This window comes from Natator depressus, chromosome 2, assembly GCF_965152275.1.
Source record: "Natator depressus isolate rNatDep1 chromosome 2, rNatDep2.hap1, whole genome shotgun sequence".
Lineage (NCBI taxonomy): Eukaryota > Metazoa > Chordata > Testudines > Cheloniidae > Natator > Natator depressus.
Window position 1 is genome coordinate 157,082,532 of NC_134235.1, and position 20,946 is coordinate 157,103,477.

General features: G+C 40.2%; 1 protein-coding gene across 2 annotated transcripts in view; it reads left to right on the top strand.

Annotated features, from left to right (window-relative positions):
* The window catches only part of GALNT1 (polypeptide N-acetylgalactosaminyltransferase 1), a 192,932-nt gene that overhangs the window by 59,148 nt on the left and 112,838 nt on the right, over positions 1-20,946 (top strand). Inside the window, exons 3-4 of one of the 2 annotated variants that reach the window (XM_074945204.1) lie at positions 9,778-10,004; positions 18,742-18,910. In XM_074945204.1, coding sequence (XP_074801305.1) covers positions 9,866-10,004; positions 18,742-18,910 — 308 coding nt within the window. In that variant the 5' untranslated portion in view covers positions 9,778-9,865. Of the gene's footprint in view, positions 1-9,777; positions 10,005-18,735; positions 18,911-20,946 lie in introns of both variants that reach the window. The other variant, XM_074945203.1, reaches the window with a different exon arrangement.

The following is a 20,946-nucleotide window of genomic DNA, read 5'->3' on the forward strand; positions in this document are numbered from 1 at the left end:
GCATCCATCAGATGGCATTAAATTAGGCACTCTGATGTGATCTGGATTTGATTCATAGCTGTTTAAGGCCAGAAGGAATCACTGTTGATCTAGTTCTGACCTCCTACATAATACAGGCCAGAGAATCTCACTTTGTAATTTACTCCTGGGAGAATTCTGTACTGCCAGGAGGGAACTGGGTGCGCTGCCACATGGCGGGACTGCCACATAGGGGCTGGGTTCCAATCCCAGAAACAGCGCACGCCGGCATGCAGTGTGGCTCTGCATGCCGGAAGATGGTGCTCATCAAGGGAATTGTGAACCTGGGCTGAGGAGTGCCGGAAACAGCAGAGCAAGCCCCCCACCCTGCTCCCTGGCAGGAGCTCGAGAGCTGGATAAAAATGTCTGACGAGCCAGAAGTGGCCCGCTAGCCGTAGTTTGCCCACCCCTGTTTGTAGTATGTTTCTTAAGGAGTACAGAAATTACATGGTTTCTATAATGACCAACCTAAACCAGATCACATGTTATAAATCGACAGCATTGCTTTTAAATCATTAAAGAAAATGGTAGTTCACAACATGTTTTCAGTTAGAACCATGAAAAAAGGAATTTTGGCTTCAGATCAGTGTTGTATCTACTTAAATACAGCATATAGCACAGAAACTTGTTTAAGATCATTAACGGCAGTGTAATCCTTTGTAAATTAAATAAACTTGTATGTTGAAGATTACTGATGAAGTTGGTCCAAAATGAAAGAATAGCATGGTTGTGATATGGACAGAAGAAGACTTATTATTTATTATTTTTGTTTTCAATTATATAGGTGTGAGAAGCTGGAATGTAACTTTTAACTTGCTGTGGTACATTTACCAAAGGAACAAATAGGAGCGGAAATGAAGTAGTATTGTATGAGCAGGTTTCAGAGTAACAGCCGTGTTAGTCTGTATTCGCAAAAAGAAAAGGAGTACTTGTGGCACCTTAGAGACTAACCAATTTATTTGAGCATAAGCTTTCGTGAGCTACAGCTCACTTCATCGGATGCACACCGTGGAAAGTATAGAAAATCTTTTTATACACACAAAGCATGAAAAAATACCTCCCCCCACCCCACTCTCCTGCTGGTAATAGCTTATCTAAACTGATCACTCTCCTTACAATGTGTATGATAATCAAGGTGGGCCATTTCCAGCACAAATTCAGGGTTTAACAAGAACGTCTGAGGAGGGGGCGGGGGTAGGAAAAAACAAGGGGAAATAGGTTACCTTGCATAATGACTTAGCCACTCCCACTCTCTATTCAAGCCTAAGTTAATTGTATCCAATTTGCAAATGAATTCCAATTCAACAATCTCTTGCTGGAGTCTGGATTTGAAGTTTTTTTGTTGTAATATCGCGACTTTCATGTCTGTAATCGCGTGACCAGAGAGATTGAAGTGTTCTCTGACTGGTTTATGAATGTTATAATTCTTGACATCTGATTTGTGTCCATTTATTCTTTTACGTAGAGACTGTCCAGTTTGCCCAATGTACATGGCAGAGGGGCATTGCTGGCACATGATGGCATATATCACATTGGTGGATGTGCAGGTGAACGAGCCTCTGATAGTGTGGCTGATGTTATTAGGCCCTGTGATGGTGTCCCCTGAATAGATATGTGGGCACAGTTGGCAACGGGCTTTGTTGCAAGGATAGGTTCCTGGGTTAGTGGTCACCTTGATTATCATACACATTGTAAGGAGAGTGATCACTTTAGATAAGCTATTACCAGCAGGAGAGTGGGGTGGGGGGAGGTATTTTTTCATGCTTTGTGTGTATAAAAAGATTTTCTATACTTTCCACAGTGTGCATCCGATGAAGTGAGCTGTAGCTCACGAAAGCTTATGCTCAAATAAATTGGTTAGTCTCTAAGGTGCCACAAGTACTCCTTTTCTTTTTATTGTATGAGCAGTAATTTAAAGCTGACCTTTTTCTGTAATGCCAAATGGATCATGACAAAATAGTCAATTTGATTTTACTGCCCTTCAAATTTAGCATGCTTGAGGTTATACATTTTTTATTTTCAGTTTCCATTCTAAATTTGAGTCTTTATGGAGCTATCAAGATTGTGGCTTAAAGATAGGCATTTGATATTTGACCTTTTTGATAAAGTCCTCCTGTAAGAGGGTTTTTAATGGAAACTGGATGTTCCTTTGGTTGTTTAGTGCTTTCAGCAGTTGAAGTGTAGTCCAGTACTAAGAACAAAGAGGGCTTCCTGTTCTTCTCTCTGCGTTTGTAGTCCCTTATTCACTTTGCAGCAGTACTGCAAAAGCCTTTTGATCTTATTGGATGTGGTTTTCTGAGGCAAGATCTAGTTTTACAGAGATCCTCAGTTTGTTCTTCATCCGCTGCTGAGCATGGCTATATATTCCAAGGACTAAATCATTAAGCAGACACAGAAGTGCTCCAGTTAGAGAGACTGCCCCAAACATGCTAGTAGGGGCTATAGCTACAACACACAGTTTCTACTGAGCTATGCCATTGTTCTTTCTGGTTGATCCTTTTAGGATTCAGCAAGGTGTTCTCTCACTAAGGGCAGCTCTCATGTCAACCCATTTCTTGAAACCTTATTTGATTTAGCCAGCCTCTTTGTTGTGGTTGAGAAACCAAGACCCCAGCCTTCATCCAGAAACGCTAGGGCTGTGGAGTCCTTCATACTTCCTTTGATAGCTCAAGGTCTTAGTCTAGAACCAGACTGTGAAGCCTGAGGTCCCACAGGAATATACATAGATTCCAAAAGAGACTAAGATCTGTTGAATTAGCATTGGTTCTCTTTCTGTTCAGTCAGTCCTGTGACTGTCATGGGTTTTCTGCCAGATCACTCCTGCAATGCCCTAGACCAGAGGAAAAACAAAGGAAAAAGCTCTTACAGAGCTCCAATCAGCATCATTTTCAGAGGAATCTGTCAGTGTGTTCACCCAATTCATAAGTGGAGGAGGGTGCATTTTCATGATGAGCCTAGGATTAGTCTGATTGTGGTCATCTTTCCCTATAGAACGAAGCTGACAAATAGATGGGTCTTATTATATCTTAACTTACTACGTTCCTCCAGCCCAAGACCATCGTAAGGTGAAGTGTGAGAAATTTAAAATGATCTTCCTAATTCTAGTATATCTGGAGATTAGTTTTCAGCATTTTCCATCTGAAGTTCACTTTTATTATTTTACATACCTCTGTTGCCTCATTTCTCTTCTAAACTGAACTGTTCTCAGTCTTCTCAGGATCTCCATATGGAAGTTTTTTCCCATGTCTCTAGTCATTTTTGTTGAGTCTGAACCCCTTTTAGTTTTGCTACATCTAGTCTCCCATAGACTTTTTTCAGTTGCCAGATGTGACCATGAGGAGCAAGCCATTCTGTGAAATGAACCAATTTTCTTCAAATTAAGCTTGTTTTGAGGATCTCATTGAAACTTGGTCTAATACTTGTCTTGGTTTTTGAGCTATACTGTGAACTTACATCTTAAGGTGTTATAAAATTTGGAAACATATTACAATTTTTTTTATTATAACGATGCTGTATTTTAAGGTATATGCACTCGGTTGAGATTCTGCCACCCCTTTTTAGAACTTCATTATTTCTAAGATTATAATTTTGGTGCCCAGATACTATGGTGATAGGTACCCTTTGGAAATATGTATTTTATACACATACACAAGGAACTGAGGCAGAGGGACTCTTGTAACTTTGGGAAAGTCACTTAAGAAGTCTGCAGTAGAGCAGAAAATTGAATTTGGGTCCTCCAAGTCCCAGGCTAGCACCCTAACCATTGAGACATCCTACCTGTCTGGATTCTCAGATTTGCTAAGGAAAGAAAATATTAATTTTGTCTGCAGATGGGACTGACTTTAAAATTGCATAACTTCATTTCTTCTGCCTTGTGTTCTTCCCACCCAAGCAATTTTAACTTCTGGAAGAGTTTAGAAGTACTAGTGGTAGAAATCTAATGCTAATATCCCCTTTGAAATTGTACAATTCCATTTTCAAGTGATGTGCAGAATTTAATCTCTGTGTATGTATAATCTCGATATAAATGTGTACCGTAAATTTAAAAAAAGGATCAAAAAGGCCACCATGGCTAAAAAGAGTATAAGATGTGGTTAGAGATAAAAAGGCATTCTTTAAAAATTGGAAGTCAGATCCCACTGAGGAAAACAGAAAGCAGAATAAGCTCTGGCAAGTCAAATGTAAAAGTATCACGAGGTAGGCCAAAAAAATTTGAACAGCTAGTCAAAGACTCAAAAACTAACAGCAAATTTTTTTTGAAGTACAACAGAAGTAGTAGGTCTGCCAAACAATCAGTGGGGCGCTGTGTGATTGAGGTGTTAAAGGAGTATTCCAGGAAGACAAGGCTGTTGTGGAGAAGCTAACTGAATTCTTTGCACTGGTTTTCACTGCAGAGGATGTGAAGGAGATTCCATACATGAGCCATTCTTTTTAGGTTGCAAATCTGAGAAACTGTCCCAGATTGAGGTGTCAGTAGAGGAGGTTTTGGAACAAATTGATAAATTAAACAGTGATAAGTCACCAGGATCAAATGGTATTCCCCCTGAGAGTTCTGAAGGAACTCAAATATGAAGTTGCAGAAGTACTAAATGTGGTATGTAACCTGTCACTTTCATCAGCCTGTACCAGATGGCTAGAGGATAGCTAATGTAAGTCTGTTTTTTAAAAAAAGTTCAAGAGGTGATCTTGGCAATTACAAGTAGCTCCAGTACCAGGCAAATTGGCTGGAACCATAGTAAAGAAAAGAATTATCAAATACATAGCTGAACGTGATATGTTGGGGAAGACTCAACATGGCTTCCGTAAAGGGCAATGATGACACACTAATCTAGTAGAATTTGACAAGGATGTGGACATCAGTGATACAGTGTACTTGGACTTTCAGAAAGCTTTTGACAAATCCTACCCCAGAGGCTTTTAAGTCCAGTAAGCAGTCATGAGATAAGAGGGAAGGTCCTCTTTTGGCTTAAAAGAAAAGGAGTACTTGTGGCACCTTGGAGATTAACAAATTTATTTGAGCATAAGCTTTCGTGAGCTACAGCTCACTTCATCCTTTTCTTTTTGCGAATACAGACTAACATGGCTGCTACTCTGAAACCTGTCTTTTGGGTTAGTAACTCATTAAAAGATAGGAAACAAAGGGTAGGAATAAATCTCAATGGAGAGAGGAAAATAGCAGCATTTCCCAAGGCTCTGTACTGGGGCCAGTTCTGTTCAACGTATTCATAAATGATCTGAAAAAAGGGGTAAACACTGAGGTGGCAAAGCTTGCAGATACAAAATTCCGTGACATAGTTTAGGCCAAAGCAGATTGCGAAGTTACAAAGGATTCTCACAAGACTGGGGACAAAATGGCAAAGTATTGGGCGTTGGAAAACACAATCCCAGCTATACATACAAAATGGTGGGATCTAAATTAGCTGTTCTAACTCAAGAAAGAGCTCTTGGAGTCGTCGTGGATAATTCTCTGAAAACATCTGCTCCGGTGTACAGTGGCAATGTCTCTCTCCCCGCCCTGTCCGCAAAAAAAAAAAGAAAAGAAAAAAGCTAAGAATGCTAGGAACTATTAGGAAAGAGTTTGATAATAGGACAGAAAATATCATCATCCCACTGTATAAATCCATGATACACCCACATCTTGAATACTGTGTGCAGTTCTGGTTGCTCTATCTCAAAAAATATATATGTATATAAGAAAAAGTACAGAGAAGAGTAAGAAAAATGATTAGGCGTATGAAACAACTTCCATATGGAAAGATGAAAGACCGGGACTATTCAGTTTAGAAAAGAGACGACTAAGGGGGCGATATGTTAGAGGTCTATTAAAATCATCATGGATGGTGTGGAGAAAGAGTGAAGAAGTGTTTACCTCTTCACGTAACACAAGTACCAGGGGTAACCCAGTGAAATTAATAGGCAGCAGATTTAAAACAAGAGTATTTTTTCACACAATGCACAGTCAACCTGTGGAACTCCTTGCCAGAGGATATTGAGAAGGCCAAGTCTATAACAGTGTTCATAAAAGATAGTGTCCCTAGCCTGTTTGCCAGAAGCTGGGAATGGGTGACACGAGATGGATCACTTGATGATTACCTGTTCTGTTCATTCCCTCTGGGGCATCCTATCGGAAGACAGGATACTGGGCTAGATGGACCTTTGGTCTGACCCATATGGCCGTTCTTATGGAGACTAGGTCCACCAATGGCTATTAGCCAAGATGGTCAGGGCACAACCTCATGCTCTGGGTGTCCCAAAACCTCTGGCTGCCAGAAGCTGGGAATGGACAACGGGATGGATCACTTGATAATTGTCCTGTTCTGTTTGTTCCCTCTGAAGCTTCTAGTACCCGCCACTGTTGGAAGATATGATACTGGGCTAGATGGACCATTGGTCTGACCCAATGTGGCCATTTTTATGTTCTTATCAGATGTGAAATTCATGATGCAGTTCACAGATGGGGTAGGAGAAGCAGTTGAAGTTTGGGAGTGCTAGCAAGATGCTAATTGTCCCCCTGAGTAGTAACTACAAACATAAAGCTATGAAAATCACATTAACTGAGTGATTTAATTTAAATGTAAAATTTGAGTCTGCCTTGACAGATACTTCGATAGATCTGTATTTATGCCTCCTGGAGTTGTAAAGTTTTCCTGGAACAGGTCTGATCTGGTCAGTCTTAGGAAAACAGCACTGCATTGGTTAATTCCTGGTTCACATATGAAATATCTTTGTAATCATATGGGCTAGAAATATAATTAATTTAAAAAATGCAGGCTTTAAAAAACCTCCAAGACTGCTTTGGATGTTGCCAAAGTCATAGAAGCTGAGAGTATGAGACAGTGTGACATGAGCGTTACTCATAACCCTAAAAACGTAATACCTTTTCCTGGAAGAGAACTGAATTGCTCCACCTTTCCATGATATAGAATTTGGCCAATAATGTGGAAGAAAGACAGTGTTCCATAATAAGTTCTCTAAAGAAAATGGAAGTTTATTGTTTGAGCTGTCTTTAATTCTATGGTTTTCTGTTTCTAACTGTGGTTGTAATTGCTAATTCTTCCCCCTTAAAAGATGCTTCAGGAAGAGATTGCATATATAGCAACAATGCATATGGTGAAGAGACTTCTTTCAGAGCAGGAAGCAGAGGAAGTTGCCTAGAAAGGAAATTGCATGTGGTTGAACAGTTTCCTAGTAAAATCTTAACATTTATTAATTTGATGGAGCAGTTAGACAAAGTTGTGTATAGTTTTGTTACCCAGCATAAAACCTGTAGCATATTGCTGGCAGTAATTGACAGAAGACAGTTTACATTATTTGTGTTCTTGTTTTTGAAACTAATTTGTTAATTAGGGAAGCTCAAAGCTTGTTTTTGTTTTTTAATTTTGACAATTGTATAAAAGTCTGCAGTATGGCAATTTACAGTGGTGTCTGTGGAATTTATTCTTAATTTGAATTAAGTGGAGCATCATAAAATTTAAAGGGTTCATTTCTAAAAGTTTAATATGTTGAAAAGTGGGTAAATATTTGTCCAGTAATCAAATTGGTCAAACTGGATTCAATGATTGGGTTCATTCCAAGCTTATAAGTTAGAAGGACTCTTATTTTAAATGGCAGTTTATTAGTTGAGATTTTTTGCCTTGGACGTCTACCAGATTACTCCTGTTGCTGGATCCTTCACTGCACTTGATGATTTTTTTATTGTAATCAATATTTACTTTGGTACACTTAGCAGCAAAGTATGTGGGTTTTTTTAAACTCAGTATAGCTGAGTTGTTAATTAACATAGGTGCTTTGAGGCTATTTTAGTAATAGTGTAGCACCTTGGAGACCATTATTCCAAGCACTGTACAAACAGAACAAAAAAGATGGTCCCTGCACCTAAAAGCTTATGATCAAAGTTATAAGATGAGAGAACACAGACCAACAGGGAAGTCCAGGCAACTGAGAGAGAATATTGGTAATCCTGGTAGGCAGCGATCTCAGCTCACCAATGACCAAGTCATGTTGACATTTTTTGTGAAGACACTTCTTTCTCGGGTAGAAGGGAGTCTGAAGTATGACAGTTCTGAAAATCCTTTTCCATTTTTTTAATATCTTGGCATACTTGCCCCTTTCTAGCTATTAACCATAAGCATTTTCTTGCTTTAATTTCTATTTTATATTGTGAGTTTTTCAATACACATATTCTTCACTCTCTAGGCATGAAAAGCTTGTCAAAGTTGGAACACATTTTTGAATTGCAGCATCCTATTACAAAACAAACAGCTAAGTCTAAATCAATTTGATATTTTTAAAAAGAACATTAATAATTGAATGCAGTATATCAAATGTGTTCAATACTATTTCAGTTCTAGGTTGATACTGTGTAATATGCTGATGTAGACCTCTGATTTTTTTGGAGGGGTGGGATCATGGAGAAAACTTGTTTCAGTGAGTGATGGAGACTATTGTAGTGTACAGGCTTGCTCTATAAAGTGCTGAGACTTCCAACTTTCATTGAAGGCAACATATGAAATTTGCTGTTGTATTATTGGAGAGAATCCAGAGGCGATCAAGAATAAGGGGGTTTAGAAACCATGAACTGTGAGGAAAGGTTGAAAGAACTCAGCATGTTTAGTGTAGAGAAGAGAAGGCTAATGGGAGAGATAAGTCCTCATATATGTAAAAGGTTGTCATAAAGAGGTCACTGATCAATCTTTCTCCATGTCCACTGAGAGTAGAAGTAATAATGGGTTTAATTTAAATTAAGGGAGACTTAGTTATTGGGCAGAACTTTTCAACTATAAGCTTTTCCATGGCTTACATATGCTTATCTAAGGAGGTTGTGGAATCCACATCATTCGAGGATTTTAAGAACAGGTTAGACAAACATCTGTCAGGGATGATCTAGGCATATGCAATCCTGCTTCAGTATGGGCTGGACTAGAGGTCCCTTCCAGTCCTGCATTTCTGATTCTAAATATCAAATATAAAATGAAAATCCTGCCTTTTACATCTGTGTGGTATGTGATGTTTAGTTACTATATGTAGAATAGTAAGCTATAATCACTGTTTACACTTTGGAAATAAAATCCAAAATTGCTATAGGAATTTCACCCAAACGGTCTCCTAAAAATTGAAGTCTGTTTCAGAAACAGCAAAGTGGAACAAAATAGTTTTTCTGAACCACGTTGCAAATTAATTAAAACTGTTTCTTGCTGTACTACAGCAGTCCTAGAAATACTGGCATTTTCAAAACTTTACCAGTAAAGACTGGAGCAAAGGTTGTCTTCATTTTCTTGTTTATCACCAAGCTAATTCTAGTATTTAATCTAGTATTCTCTGTGTACTGTTAATAATTCCCCTCTAGCCAAGTGTGTTTCAGTCCAAGGAAAGTTAGAAAAGACTGTTTGTTGTGGTCAGACCTTTCGTTATGCTGGGTAACCTAAATTTCCAAAGAGTAAACAATTATATTAAGTCCAAATTCAAAGAGTGGCTTTTAATTTGAATATAGTTGCATATTCTCTTCTGCATTGAGTAGACAACTTGGCATTTTGGAGGCATGAGTGTTAACACATCACCAAACTTAGTTGCCTTAGTTGTGTCTACTCTCTTCACCTGTAGAATGCCTCTAGCATTTCTTAACTTTTTGCATGTGGACCAGTGTGATACCAAATTTTACATGCAAATTAGTTGTCCTAAAATGTAAGTAAAATTGGCTCTTTGGATATTACTTCTCATTTTGGATTTTTTTGTAATGTCTATTCTTTGTTTTCTTTTCAGATACAGAACATGGTCTTGGAAACTGGATTAAAGCAATCTTGTTGACATTTTTATTTATACTTTATTTTTGTATTTGACTTAAAGTGCCATGAGAAAATTTGCATATTGCAAGGTGGTCCTTGCCACCTCACTGGTTTGGGTCCTTTTGGATATGTTTCTATTGCTGTACTTCAGTGAATGCAACAAATGTGATGAGAAAAAAGAGCGAGGTCTGCCTGCTGGAGACGGTGAGTAGATGTTCATAAATTACAATTTATAAGCATCAGTGAAAACTTGCCCATTGATAATTCCCAACAGTATGTGTATGGCTTCATCTTGTACATATTACAAATGTTTTCAGAGTCTTGGGAAAAAAAAAACAAAAACCACACACACACACACACCCACCCACACCAAAAAACAGCATGAAGGTTGTGTAGGCTCTCTAATACCTGAGGCATTCTGAAGGCAGATTTCATTTAAGATGACTTTAGTAATCAATTGCATGGATAGTATAGGAAGGTAACAGTTAAGAAAATAATCCAAATCCTTCCCTACCGTAATGTAAATCTGCAGTAACTCCATTGACATCAGTAGCATTACATCAGTGAAACTAAGAGCTGTATTTGGCCAATTAATATAGTAATTTTGAAGGACAGTGATCTCATTACAAAATGTTGGAACAAAAGGGTATTTATTAAAATTAGTACAGTAAGCCCTCCAGGGTTGCGTTGTTGAATAAGTGCATATTTTGAAACAGGAACTATTTTATTCTGTAGCAAAGTTCTTCAAGAAATCTCTGCTACTCCTGTTCTCCTTTGCTTCCCAGCATAGTTTCCATATGCCACCCAGTGGAGCTCTCAGTGCTTTTAGAAAATTTTCAACTGCATAAAACTGTTGCTACTATAGTATAAAGTATGGAGCTTGTCTGGGTTCAATATAGGTAAGACTGTTTTTCTTTGTAGATGTACAAAACCAAGTAAAGCTGTAAAATACAGATGGAGCTGGCAATGGTCATCGTTAAGAGATGGCCTTCCACTTTCCATTATAACTCTGACTTCCGGATGGATTGATTTAAATCACCTGGTGGAAAGCCTCTCTTTAAATAATTGGTTTTAATCCATTTTTCTGTTATCTAAAGAAGGGTGCATTCTCATTGGTTGATATTACCGTTAAAACATGTTGATTTACAACTAAATAGAGCCTCTACTCTGGATTAGGTACAGCTGTTTGCTACCTAGGATGGTATAACTATAGATAAAAATATAGATATGGGCTGTCAAGCGATTAAAAATATTAATCACACTGTTAAACAACAATAAAATACCATGCATTTAAATATTTTTTTGTTTTCTGCATTTTCAAATATTGATTTCAATTACAACTCAGAACAGTGTGCAGTGCTTACTTTATATTTTTGATTACAAATATTTGTGCTATAAAAAAATTTTTCAATTCACCTCATACTAGTACTGTAATACAGTCTCTATCATGAAAGTTGAACTTACAAATGTAGAATTATGTACAAACAAAACCTGCCTTCAAAAATAACTTCAGAGCCTACAAGTCCACTCAGTCCTACTTCTTGTTCAGTCAGTCACCTAGACAAGTTTATTTACATTTACAGGAGATAATGCTGCCCGCTTCTTGTTTACAGTGTCACCTGAAAGTGAGAACAGGTGCTTACATGGCAATGTTGTAACGGGTGTCGCAAGATATTTACATGCCAGATGTGTTAAAGATTCATATATCCCTTCATGCTTCAACCACCATTCCAAAGGACATGTGTCAATGCTAATGAGCGGTTTTGCTCATAATGATCCAAAGCAGTGCGGACAGACGCATGTTCACTTTTATCATCTGAATCAGATGCCATCAGCAGAAGGTTGATTTTCTTTTTCGGTGGTTCGGGTTCTGTAGTTTCCACATCGGAATGTTGCTCTTTTAAGGCTTCTGAAGGCATGCTCCACACCCTGTCCCTCTCAGATTTTGGAAGGCACTTCAGATTCTTAAATCTTGGGTCGAGTGCTGTAGCTATCTCTAGAAATCTCACATTGGTACCTTCTTTGCATTTTGTCAAATCTGCAGTGAAAGTGTTCTTAACACGAACAACATGCTGGGTCATCATCCGAGACTGCTATACCATAAAATATATGGCAGTGTAGCAAGGTTTCAGTTGGTCTGCCAAGCTGCTGGAGGGTGGTGGGGAGCTACTGCCTCACCGAAAGGCCTTGGTCACACCTCTCCGTTGGTGGGGAATTAGCGGAGGGAGGTGTGCTGTCGTAATTGGCATGACACAGGAGTACCAGCCAGAGTCATTGGTGCCCCCCTTGAGCAGGGGAGCATCGCCAAGAGTCAGAGCTCTTTATCGGGGGGATGGCAGGGGCAGGGGAACGCAGGCTCACCTGACTCCACTGCATGCCAGCCCAGGGCCCTGATAGTGGGAGGAGAGGGTCTTGCCACTGGGTCAGCGGGGATCTGTCCACAACATGCTGACCAAATACTAACTCACTGCACTATCCATTTCTGTCCCTGGGCTACTTCCTACCTGTTTTCTCGAGTGGGTCCCTCTGGTTCCTCCAACTCGTCGGGATATTCAGCCATCGGTAGCTCCAGCTCGCTCTCAGCATCGAGCTCACTCTGGCTCGGGTCGCTGCCTGGCTCCTACAGTTCCTTGGGGTACTCTGTGGCCAGCAGTCCTTGTAGCTCAAGTCTTTCCTCAAGGTCAGGTTTTCCCTGGTTCAGGGCATCCCCTGGTTCGGCAGCAGGGTCTACAGAGAACAGCCAGCAGTCTGTGTCTGTCTCCCTCCCTGGTTCTGCCCTGACTGGATTAAGGGCCCTGCCTTTTGTACTTTCTGTTCCACCCCTCCCCTTCCGGGCGGTGGAGTAAACTTGGCCTGGCCCCGCCTACTCAGTCTGAGAGAGTGGCTCTTTACCCTCTGGTTCAGAGGGAGGCCACCCTGGCTCCCTCAAGGCAGAATGTGGGTAAAACATAGAGCAAGAGACATACAATTCTCCAGCAAGGAGTTCATTCACAAATTTAGTTAACACATTTTTTTTTAACAAGCATGTCCTCTGGAATGGTGGCAGAAGCATGAAGGGGCATATGAATGTTTAGCATATTTGGCACATGAATACCTTGCAGTGAGGGCTACGGAAGTGCCTTGTGAACACCTGTTCTCACTTTCAGGTGATAATGCTGCTGAATTCTTACTTACAATATCTCCTGTGAATAAAAACAAACTTGCTTGTCTTAGTGATTGGTTGAACAAGAAGTAGGACTGAATGGATTTGTAGGCTCTAAAATTTTACATTGTTTTGTTTTTTGAGTGCAGTTATGTAACAAAAAAAATCTACATTTATAAGTTGCACTTTCACGATAAAGAGATTGCATTACGATATTGTATGAGGTGAATTGAAAAATACTATTTCTTTTCTCATTTTTACAGTGCAAATATTTGTAATAAGAATATAAAGTGAGCACTGTACACTTTGTATTCTGTGTTGTAATTGAAATCAATATATTTGAAAATGTAGAAAAAAATCCAGAAATACTTATTCCCATTGGTATTTTGTTTAACAGTGCGATTAATCGCAATTAATTTTTTTGAGTTAATCGCGTGAGTTAACTGCAATTAATCGACAGCCCTGCTCTCTCTCTATATAATTTCTTTATTTAAGCAGTTATATAGCTTTCATATTCTTCTGAATTGTGCATTTTTAGTGTGCTTAGAAAAAGGTGAATGATTGATTATTTACTAGATAATTAACTTTTTCGTCATGATTTGTGTCAAGCTGCATTAGGATGGTAACTAGAATTTAATTAAACACAACAGCTTATAAAATTTATTTTAATTAAAGCAGCTGTGAATGCTTTAGATACATAAACTTCTCTTTATCAAAGGATGTTTCACACTTACAACTAAATGATTTATTAAACAGAGAAATTAAACATAGTCAGTAAATTTAAACTGATTATCACAGGCCAGTCCCGGAAATTTTTCAAATACGTCTGAGTGAAAGTAACTGCAGCTCAAGTTCTTACTTGCCTTAGTCTCTTGAAAATGACAGTCTCCTAAATTAGTTAGGCTGGCCTATTGTACCATATTTATAAGGCTTAACCTCATAAATTTGATTTTCCCCCTAATTATTTATATAGAAAAAACAATGTTTGTCTTAACTCAGTTTTTTATAGAGGATCATGGATTCAGCATATTTTTTCTTTAAATGTTTTAAGATGATATAGTAAGTTTAGACCTTAACATATTTTGTTTTTAAATTCAGATTTCATTTTTAACAGGTTTATATTTTAAAAGGAAATGGTTATTGTAATTTAAATAACAAAATCAAAAATCTGATTTAAATAAAAAAAAATTTTCTTATCCACCCTGACTAACCACTCAGGCTGAAATTTTTGAAATGTGTCAAAAAATGGTTCAGCCATTACCAAGAATGACATTCGGGGAAATTTTTTTTGTAAATGGTAGAAACATCTTACACTCACTTAATGGAGATGTACTAGTCCCTTCATGCTTTAGAGAAGGGACTTGAAAATATTGCGGGGTGTATGTCAGAGAGGTGCCTATAAAGGTCCCTGTGAAAATCCACCTCTATTTGAGAGTTACCAGTATATACCCTTGAAAATTGACATTGATACATACACAGTGGTTTGGACACCAAGATTCCATCATGTCTTAGTATACTACTTCTAAGTGCAGCAGGAGCTGAGCAGGAGACTTCTTACAGTTGCTTCTTCTGGCTGTTTGGAGCTTCTGTTGTGCCAGCCACCAGAACTGAGTAGGGAGACTTTACGCTGTCTGCTTCTCTGCTGATGTCCAGCATCATGGAGTAGTAGGAGGAGGAGAAGGAGAAAACAGCCTGCATTTAAATGCAAGGAGTGAGGAGCTGGGAAAGCAGTATGCTAGGAAGGGACAGGAGCAGAGGGAGAAGGATTGGTTATATGGGGCAGGAATAGAATGGGATAGACATGGGGAGATGTGGGCAGAAGGCCTTCTGATTTAAAGCATCTTGAGAACCTGGAATAGAATTCAGGATTATTAAGTGACCACATTTCCCTGTTGTCTAGCAAGTAGCTGTGAAATCGACCAGCAAAGTATCTCATCCCCTTCCAGTGACTGCTGTCAGCTACTCCATAAGCTTAGTGGTAGAAGTCTATACTATGGATTTAAACTTGCCAACCCAAAAGGTGACCAGTATTGGGGGGGATGGGTTGGATTGAATATGGTTATATTACATGTGATAGAATTTCAATTTCCTTCACTTGTTTTTTTTAAAAACCTAGGTAATTACACCGAAAGACTCCATTAAAAGTTAGGTTGCAAAGTCAAGCACCCAAGACTTAAGAAATATCAAAAGTAAGGTGGTCCATGCAACTGTAAATCAGCAACCTGGAATGTATGCATTACCATGCAGTCTTTACATGATCACCTATTTATTTTTTTCTCCATGAGGCTTCTGCCTCATTCAGTGCATAGGATAGACAGTGCCCAAACAGGATTGTGTAGTGGAGGAAGCTGATTGTAGGACCCCAATCTCGTTTGTTACAGAACTTGGAAGTTGAGTAGTGAATGAGGCAGGAAACTGCAGGAAGAGAAAGGTTGATCTCATGGTTTAAGCAGTTGAATGCCACCCCAGAGAACTGGGTTTCTGTAAACTACCAATGTGCAACTCGACAAGTTCCTTAAACCAAATTTTTAGGAAGTGGCCACTAACTGTGTGGCTCATTTTTGGGTGCCCAATTTGAGATACATGGGATTTGATATACAGAAGTGCTGAGCACTCACAACCACATTGAAGTCAGTGGCAGCTGTGCTGAGAATGTATAAACTGGAAGTACTTGGAAAAATCAGGTCCTAAGCATCTCAAGTGGGGCATTCGAAATTAGTACAGTAAAAACTTTGGTATCCAGCATGTTGAGGGAATGGAGGGTGTCAGTAAGTTAAAAATTCCGGTTAACTAAGAGGGAGGGAAGGAGTGCAGGGTTGGGGCATGGGAGGGGATTCGAGGTGGCGGATCCTGGTGGTGCTCTCCTCAGGTGGCTTTCTGCAAGAGGCGACATGTCCCTGCTGCTCCTAGGCTGAGATGCAGTCAGGTGGCTCTGCATGTTGCATCTGCCTGCAGGCGCTGCGCCTGTAGCTCCCATGGCTGTGGTCTCTGGCCAGTGGGAGCTGCAGAGCCAGCGTAAGCCCACTGTGGCTGTTCCTCTGCCTAGGACCATTGACTTATTGCAGCCAATGGGAGCTGCGGGGGCAGTGCCTGTGGGCAGAGGCAGTGTGCAGAGCCACCTGGCCACACCTCCACCTAGGATCAGCAGGGACATGTTGGCGCTTGCAGGGAGCCGCCTGAAGTGAGCACCATGTGGATCTGGCACCCCGAAACACCTCCCATGCCCTAACCCCCTGCCCTGAGTCCTGTCCCGCACTCTAACTCCCTCCCAGAGCCCTCACCCCACAATCCTCCTCTCCTGTGCCAATACCCGCCCCCCCCCCCCCCCCAAATGCCAGTTTATAGAGCTTTCTGGTTGGTAAAGTGTCGGATAACACAGATTTTACTGTAGATACTTTGACAACTTCGGTCTTAATCTCTATGCCTTAATTTCCAGTTGTAAAATAGCGATGATATTTTACCTCATAAGTGTGTTGTGAAGATAACATAAATAGTGTTGAGGCTCTTCTGATTTTAAGGCCAGAATCTGTGTTTGGAGCTTTTAATGTGACTAATTTCTTTTAAGTTTAATTACTGTGCCTATTTTAAAAAAAAAATGTGCAGAGGACAAATTACATTTGAAATTCCTTGAAACGTTCTGTTCCCTGATTGGCAGCGAAACTTTTTTGGGAGGAGAGGGGAACATGTATTAAACCTTCATCTCTGCAGTGGGAGGAGGCTTTCTCTTTGCTTTACTGCTGCTCCTGTTGAAGTTACTGGAGAATTTGGGTTGCACTGTCCATACTGTTCACTGAATGAAGCAAGTGGTCGTGTGATACATAGCAGAATTAGACTGATTATAATTAGAGCTTATTGAAAATCTTCCAGTGGAACAGTTCTCTGTTGAAAAATGGTGATGTGGTGGAATCACAGTGTTCTGCAGGAACATGTCAATTCCATTGAACCAGGGACATTAGCCAACTGGCAATTTTTAACAGTACATCTCAGCCAAGCTTGAACCAATTTCATGTGACAAAGAAAAGGTATTCCTTTGGTCACAGAGTATTCACCCTACCAAATTTCAAAGGCCTGTTGCAAACAGTGGAAATGTTTGAGCTTCTAGGAAAAAACTCTGAAAATGGAAATGCTAGCAAACTAAATTTAGGTGTTGCTAATAGTTTTCCCCCCTGCAGTCACTTCGGAAACCTCAGTGAAATAGGTGCAAGATGTCTCATATGCTACTCTTTATACATTCATATAATTTGAGTGCTAAGTTTTTCAGTGAGTACAGGATACATTTTGTTTTTGCTCTTGACAAGCTATTTTTTCCCTCTTTGGTCTCATGTAAGATTACAGTGTTCTCTTAGCCAAAAATTAAGGAACATTTCATAATTTCATATTTGGGAAGTAGGAAGAGAAAAAGGGGTGGTGCCTTGATCTTACTGGAATTAGCTAATACTCTGTTAGAGTACATTGAATTATTTTGTTCATTTATAGTATTGTTTTCTATTAAAATTAATCTGATAATTCAATGGCTAGATGACTCATAGACCAATATATATGCCAATGGTCAAGTTAAAAACAAGTGTCTGGAAATTTCATTATTTGTGTATTTTTAAAAAATTTGAATTTTGAAAAATATCACCAAATGGGTATTTATAAAGAAACACTGGCCACTTTGATAGGTTGGTTTTGTTTTTTAGTATCAGTTATTTGTAATGCTTTCTCAGAAGCATCAAAATGAAATAATGTTCTGTTTCTGGTTTTGTCTTTTACTTGGCAAACAATTGGTATCTGAAATACTATGCCTTGCTTAGGAGTAATATTAAATTTGTTTGTTGATACAGATTGGCTAGAGCTAACCCATTGTTTCCATTTTGTAATAGCTTAATTCTGGTGGAATTAAATTCTCCTAAAATTGAGAGAGGATTGTTCTGAAGAATGAATTCAAATTACATTTTTTATCAGAATGCCAAATTGTAAAGTATATTACACATCAGAATTTGAGTCTAAATGGATTTGTCTTCACTTAAATAAATAAGTTTTTTATATAAAAATAAATTCCTTTGCTAACCTAATAATCTCTGTGGAAGTGGATGTTACTAGATGTGAAATAAAACCCCCGCTGCCCCCCCCCCCCCGAAAGTCTGTGAAATATAATGTAGAGGTTTATTCCATAAATGAGTTAAATTTGTGATGCAGTAAGTTTGTACAATACAAAATGTGATGACAAAAGGATGGGTGCTTTTGGTGGCTGAGAATGAGATGTAACTGCTCTTGTTAAATATATTAATACTCAGAAGTTTATATTTTTCCAGTATTTAAAAATGTCAAATTTTAAATCACCTGTCTTTGGCTCTTGCTTCATATGGAACAGTGCATCATTAAACAAATTAGATATGCTTTTGTAAAACATAAACAAGAAGTGCCTGCAATAGTCTTATTTCTCCAGTAAATTTCAGAGCCAGCGGTTCTCAAACTGGGTTCGGACCCCAAAGTGGGTCACAACCCCATTGTAATGGGGTTGCCAGGGCTGGCATTACACTTGCTGGGGCCCAGGGCTGATGCCTGAGCCCTGTGGCTCAGGGCCAAAGCCCAAGCCCCACTGCCTGGGGCGAAAGCCCAAGGGCTTCAGTCCTGGGTGACGGGGCTTGGGTTTTGGCTTTGGCCCCCCTGTCTTGGAGGTGGGGCTCAGGCTTCAGTCCCCTACCCTGGCGTCTTGTAGTCATTTTTGTTGTCAGAAGGGGACCGCGGTGCAATGAAGTTTGAGAACCCCTGGTAATTTGTTCAGTATTAAGACTTCTTTTTTGTTAGTTCCAGAACCCGTACAGAAGCCACACGAAGGTCCTGGAGAAATGGGGAAGCCTGTTGTTATTCCTAAAGAGGATCAAGAAAAAATGAAAGAGATGTTTAAAATAAATCAGTTTAATTTAATGGCAAGTGAAATGATTGCACTCAACAGATCATTACCTGATGTCAGGTTAGAAGGGTAAGTACCTTCTATTCTATTGAAAGCATGCTTTACTTAAATGAACACACATGAAAAATTCTCATAGTAACCATTGTTCTTTTATATATTGGTAATCAGCGAAGATATAAAGGTTGTAAGACACAAGAGATTGTTAGAATTGCTGGGTTTTGGGGGGTTCATTTGTAAAATTCAACTTAAAAGCAAAGCCAACAAATTCCATTTACTACTATTGTAACCATGAAGTTAGTTATGATTATTAGGCTTTTTCAAGAAAGGAAATTGGTCTTTTTGGGGGTAACGTAAGGTGGATAAAAATTTACTAAAAATCTGATTTTTATTTAAACACCTTTTTACTCTTTAAAATAAACCTATATAAAATTAAATTTAAAATATAACTGCTTGCCTTATCATTTAAATCTAAACTTACTAGAATCTATTAAAATAATTAAGCAGTGCATCAAAGTTTTAAAGAAAGTGAAGCCCCTAAACTGATGAAAATCATTAGCTAAACACCTGGGACCAGCATTTGAAGTGCAAAACAAGCTTTTGGTAGCCAGATCCTCTTCCTTTTGCAGGTGCAAAGAGAATGTTTTCTTCATTTCAGTTTATTCAGCTAGTTCTGTTCAATGGCCAGTTCATTCAAAGTTGTAACACTGATTGGGACTTAAAAAAGCAAGAAAGCTTATTTTCTTCTTCAAAAGTATCTATAAAAACTAAGTGTGAGAGAAGATAGGATCAACTAGTACTTGGAGTGCTTGCTCATGTCCGTTCCATATTAGGTGTGTGTGCTCGCCATATGCGCTGGTTCTGGAAGTTTTTCCCTCAGCAGTGTCTGTAGGGGTCCGGCTCTGGAGCCCCCTTGAGTGGCGCCCGCATGGCATGGTTTTAGGGGCGCCGCCAGCTCCCCCCACCCTCAGTTCCTTCTTGCCGCCAGTGACGGTGCTGGAACATCTGCTGCTTCGGCTATCAGTTTCGTTTTCTGTTCTTGTAAACTTTGAAAACCTGTAGTATAGTTAGTAGTTTCTTAGTTACCCTTAGTAGTAGTTCTCAACTTTTCATTAGTCATGAATGGGACTCAGCCGGGGGGTGAGGCATGCCCTAGTCCCCCGGCTTTACGCCCTGCGATCGCTGCAAACCGCCTATGCCAATCAGCGATCCTCATACCAGCTGCCTAAGGTGCTCTTGCCTGAAGCTCTTTGAGTGGCTTAAGAAATCCTGATGCTCCCGGTGCTGCCCACACCGGCTCCTGCGATAACCCGGTCTCGGGGGAAACACAAGTTGGGACCTATCTGTGTATCCCCGCCTCAGCGGTACCGTTCCCCATGGAGCGGGGCGTCCCGTCAGCGTTTGCCCACCCAAAGCCGTCCTGCTTCAGGACTGAAGAGGCAGGCTCAGCAGAGCCCTCTTCGGTCCCCACACTGGGGGCACTGATCAAGGGATTCAAGTTGTACCTTGCCAGTAGATTGGCACAGACCTTCTGAGGCACGTGCCACCTGGCAAGAACTCTGGGATTGGCCCCGATTGTCTGCAAGGGCCTGGGACCGATCTGATGTCAGAGACCTCCAATTGCCGGGCCATCATCACTGTCTCCAAGGAGAGGTCGCCCTACTCAGGACGATCCTCCCGGCAGCCGGCCCATAGTAGCTTCCGGTCCTGTTGGATGTCCTGGGACCGGTTAAGTAGCATGAGGTATGGATAGCTGGGCATCCAACGCAGGTCCGCTGAACCCTGTTGGTCCCAGAGAGCCCGAGCAGGTCGGCTTCGGGATGCAGCGACCGGCACCAGTTGGACAGGAGCCACCGCTCAGCCCGATCCTGGTCACCTGGTACTGACCACTCAGCTGGTTTCTCCAGCTGGGAACAAGCCCCGGTACCAGTGGTGCCGACTACATTATCAGCACTGAAATCTGTCCCCTGGCACCCTTGATGGGTTCTCCCAAGCTTCCTAGGCTGCCTGATTGGTGTCTGGAGCCTCAGAGAGGCCAGCGGCCTTGGTATCCCGTTCCCCTCCGATGCTCCGGGGGGGGGGGGGGGTTTAAGAGCCCAAAGGTCCAG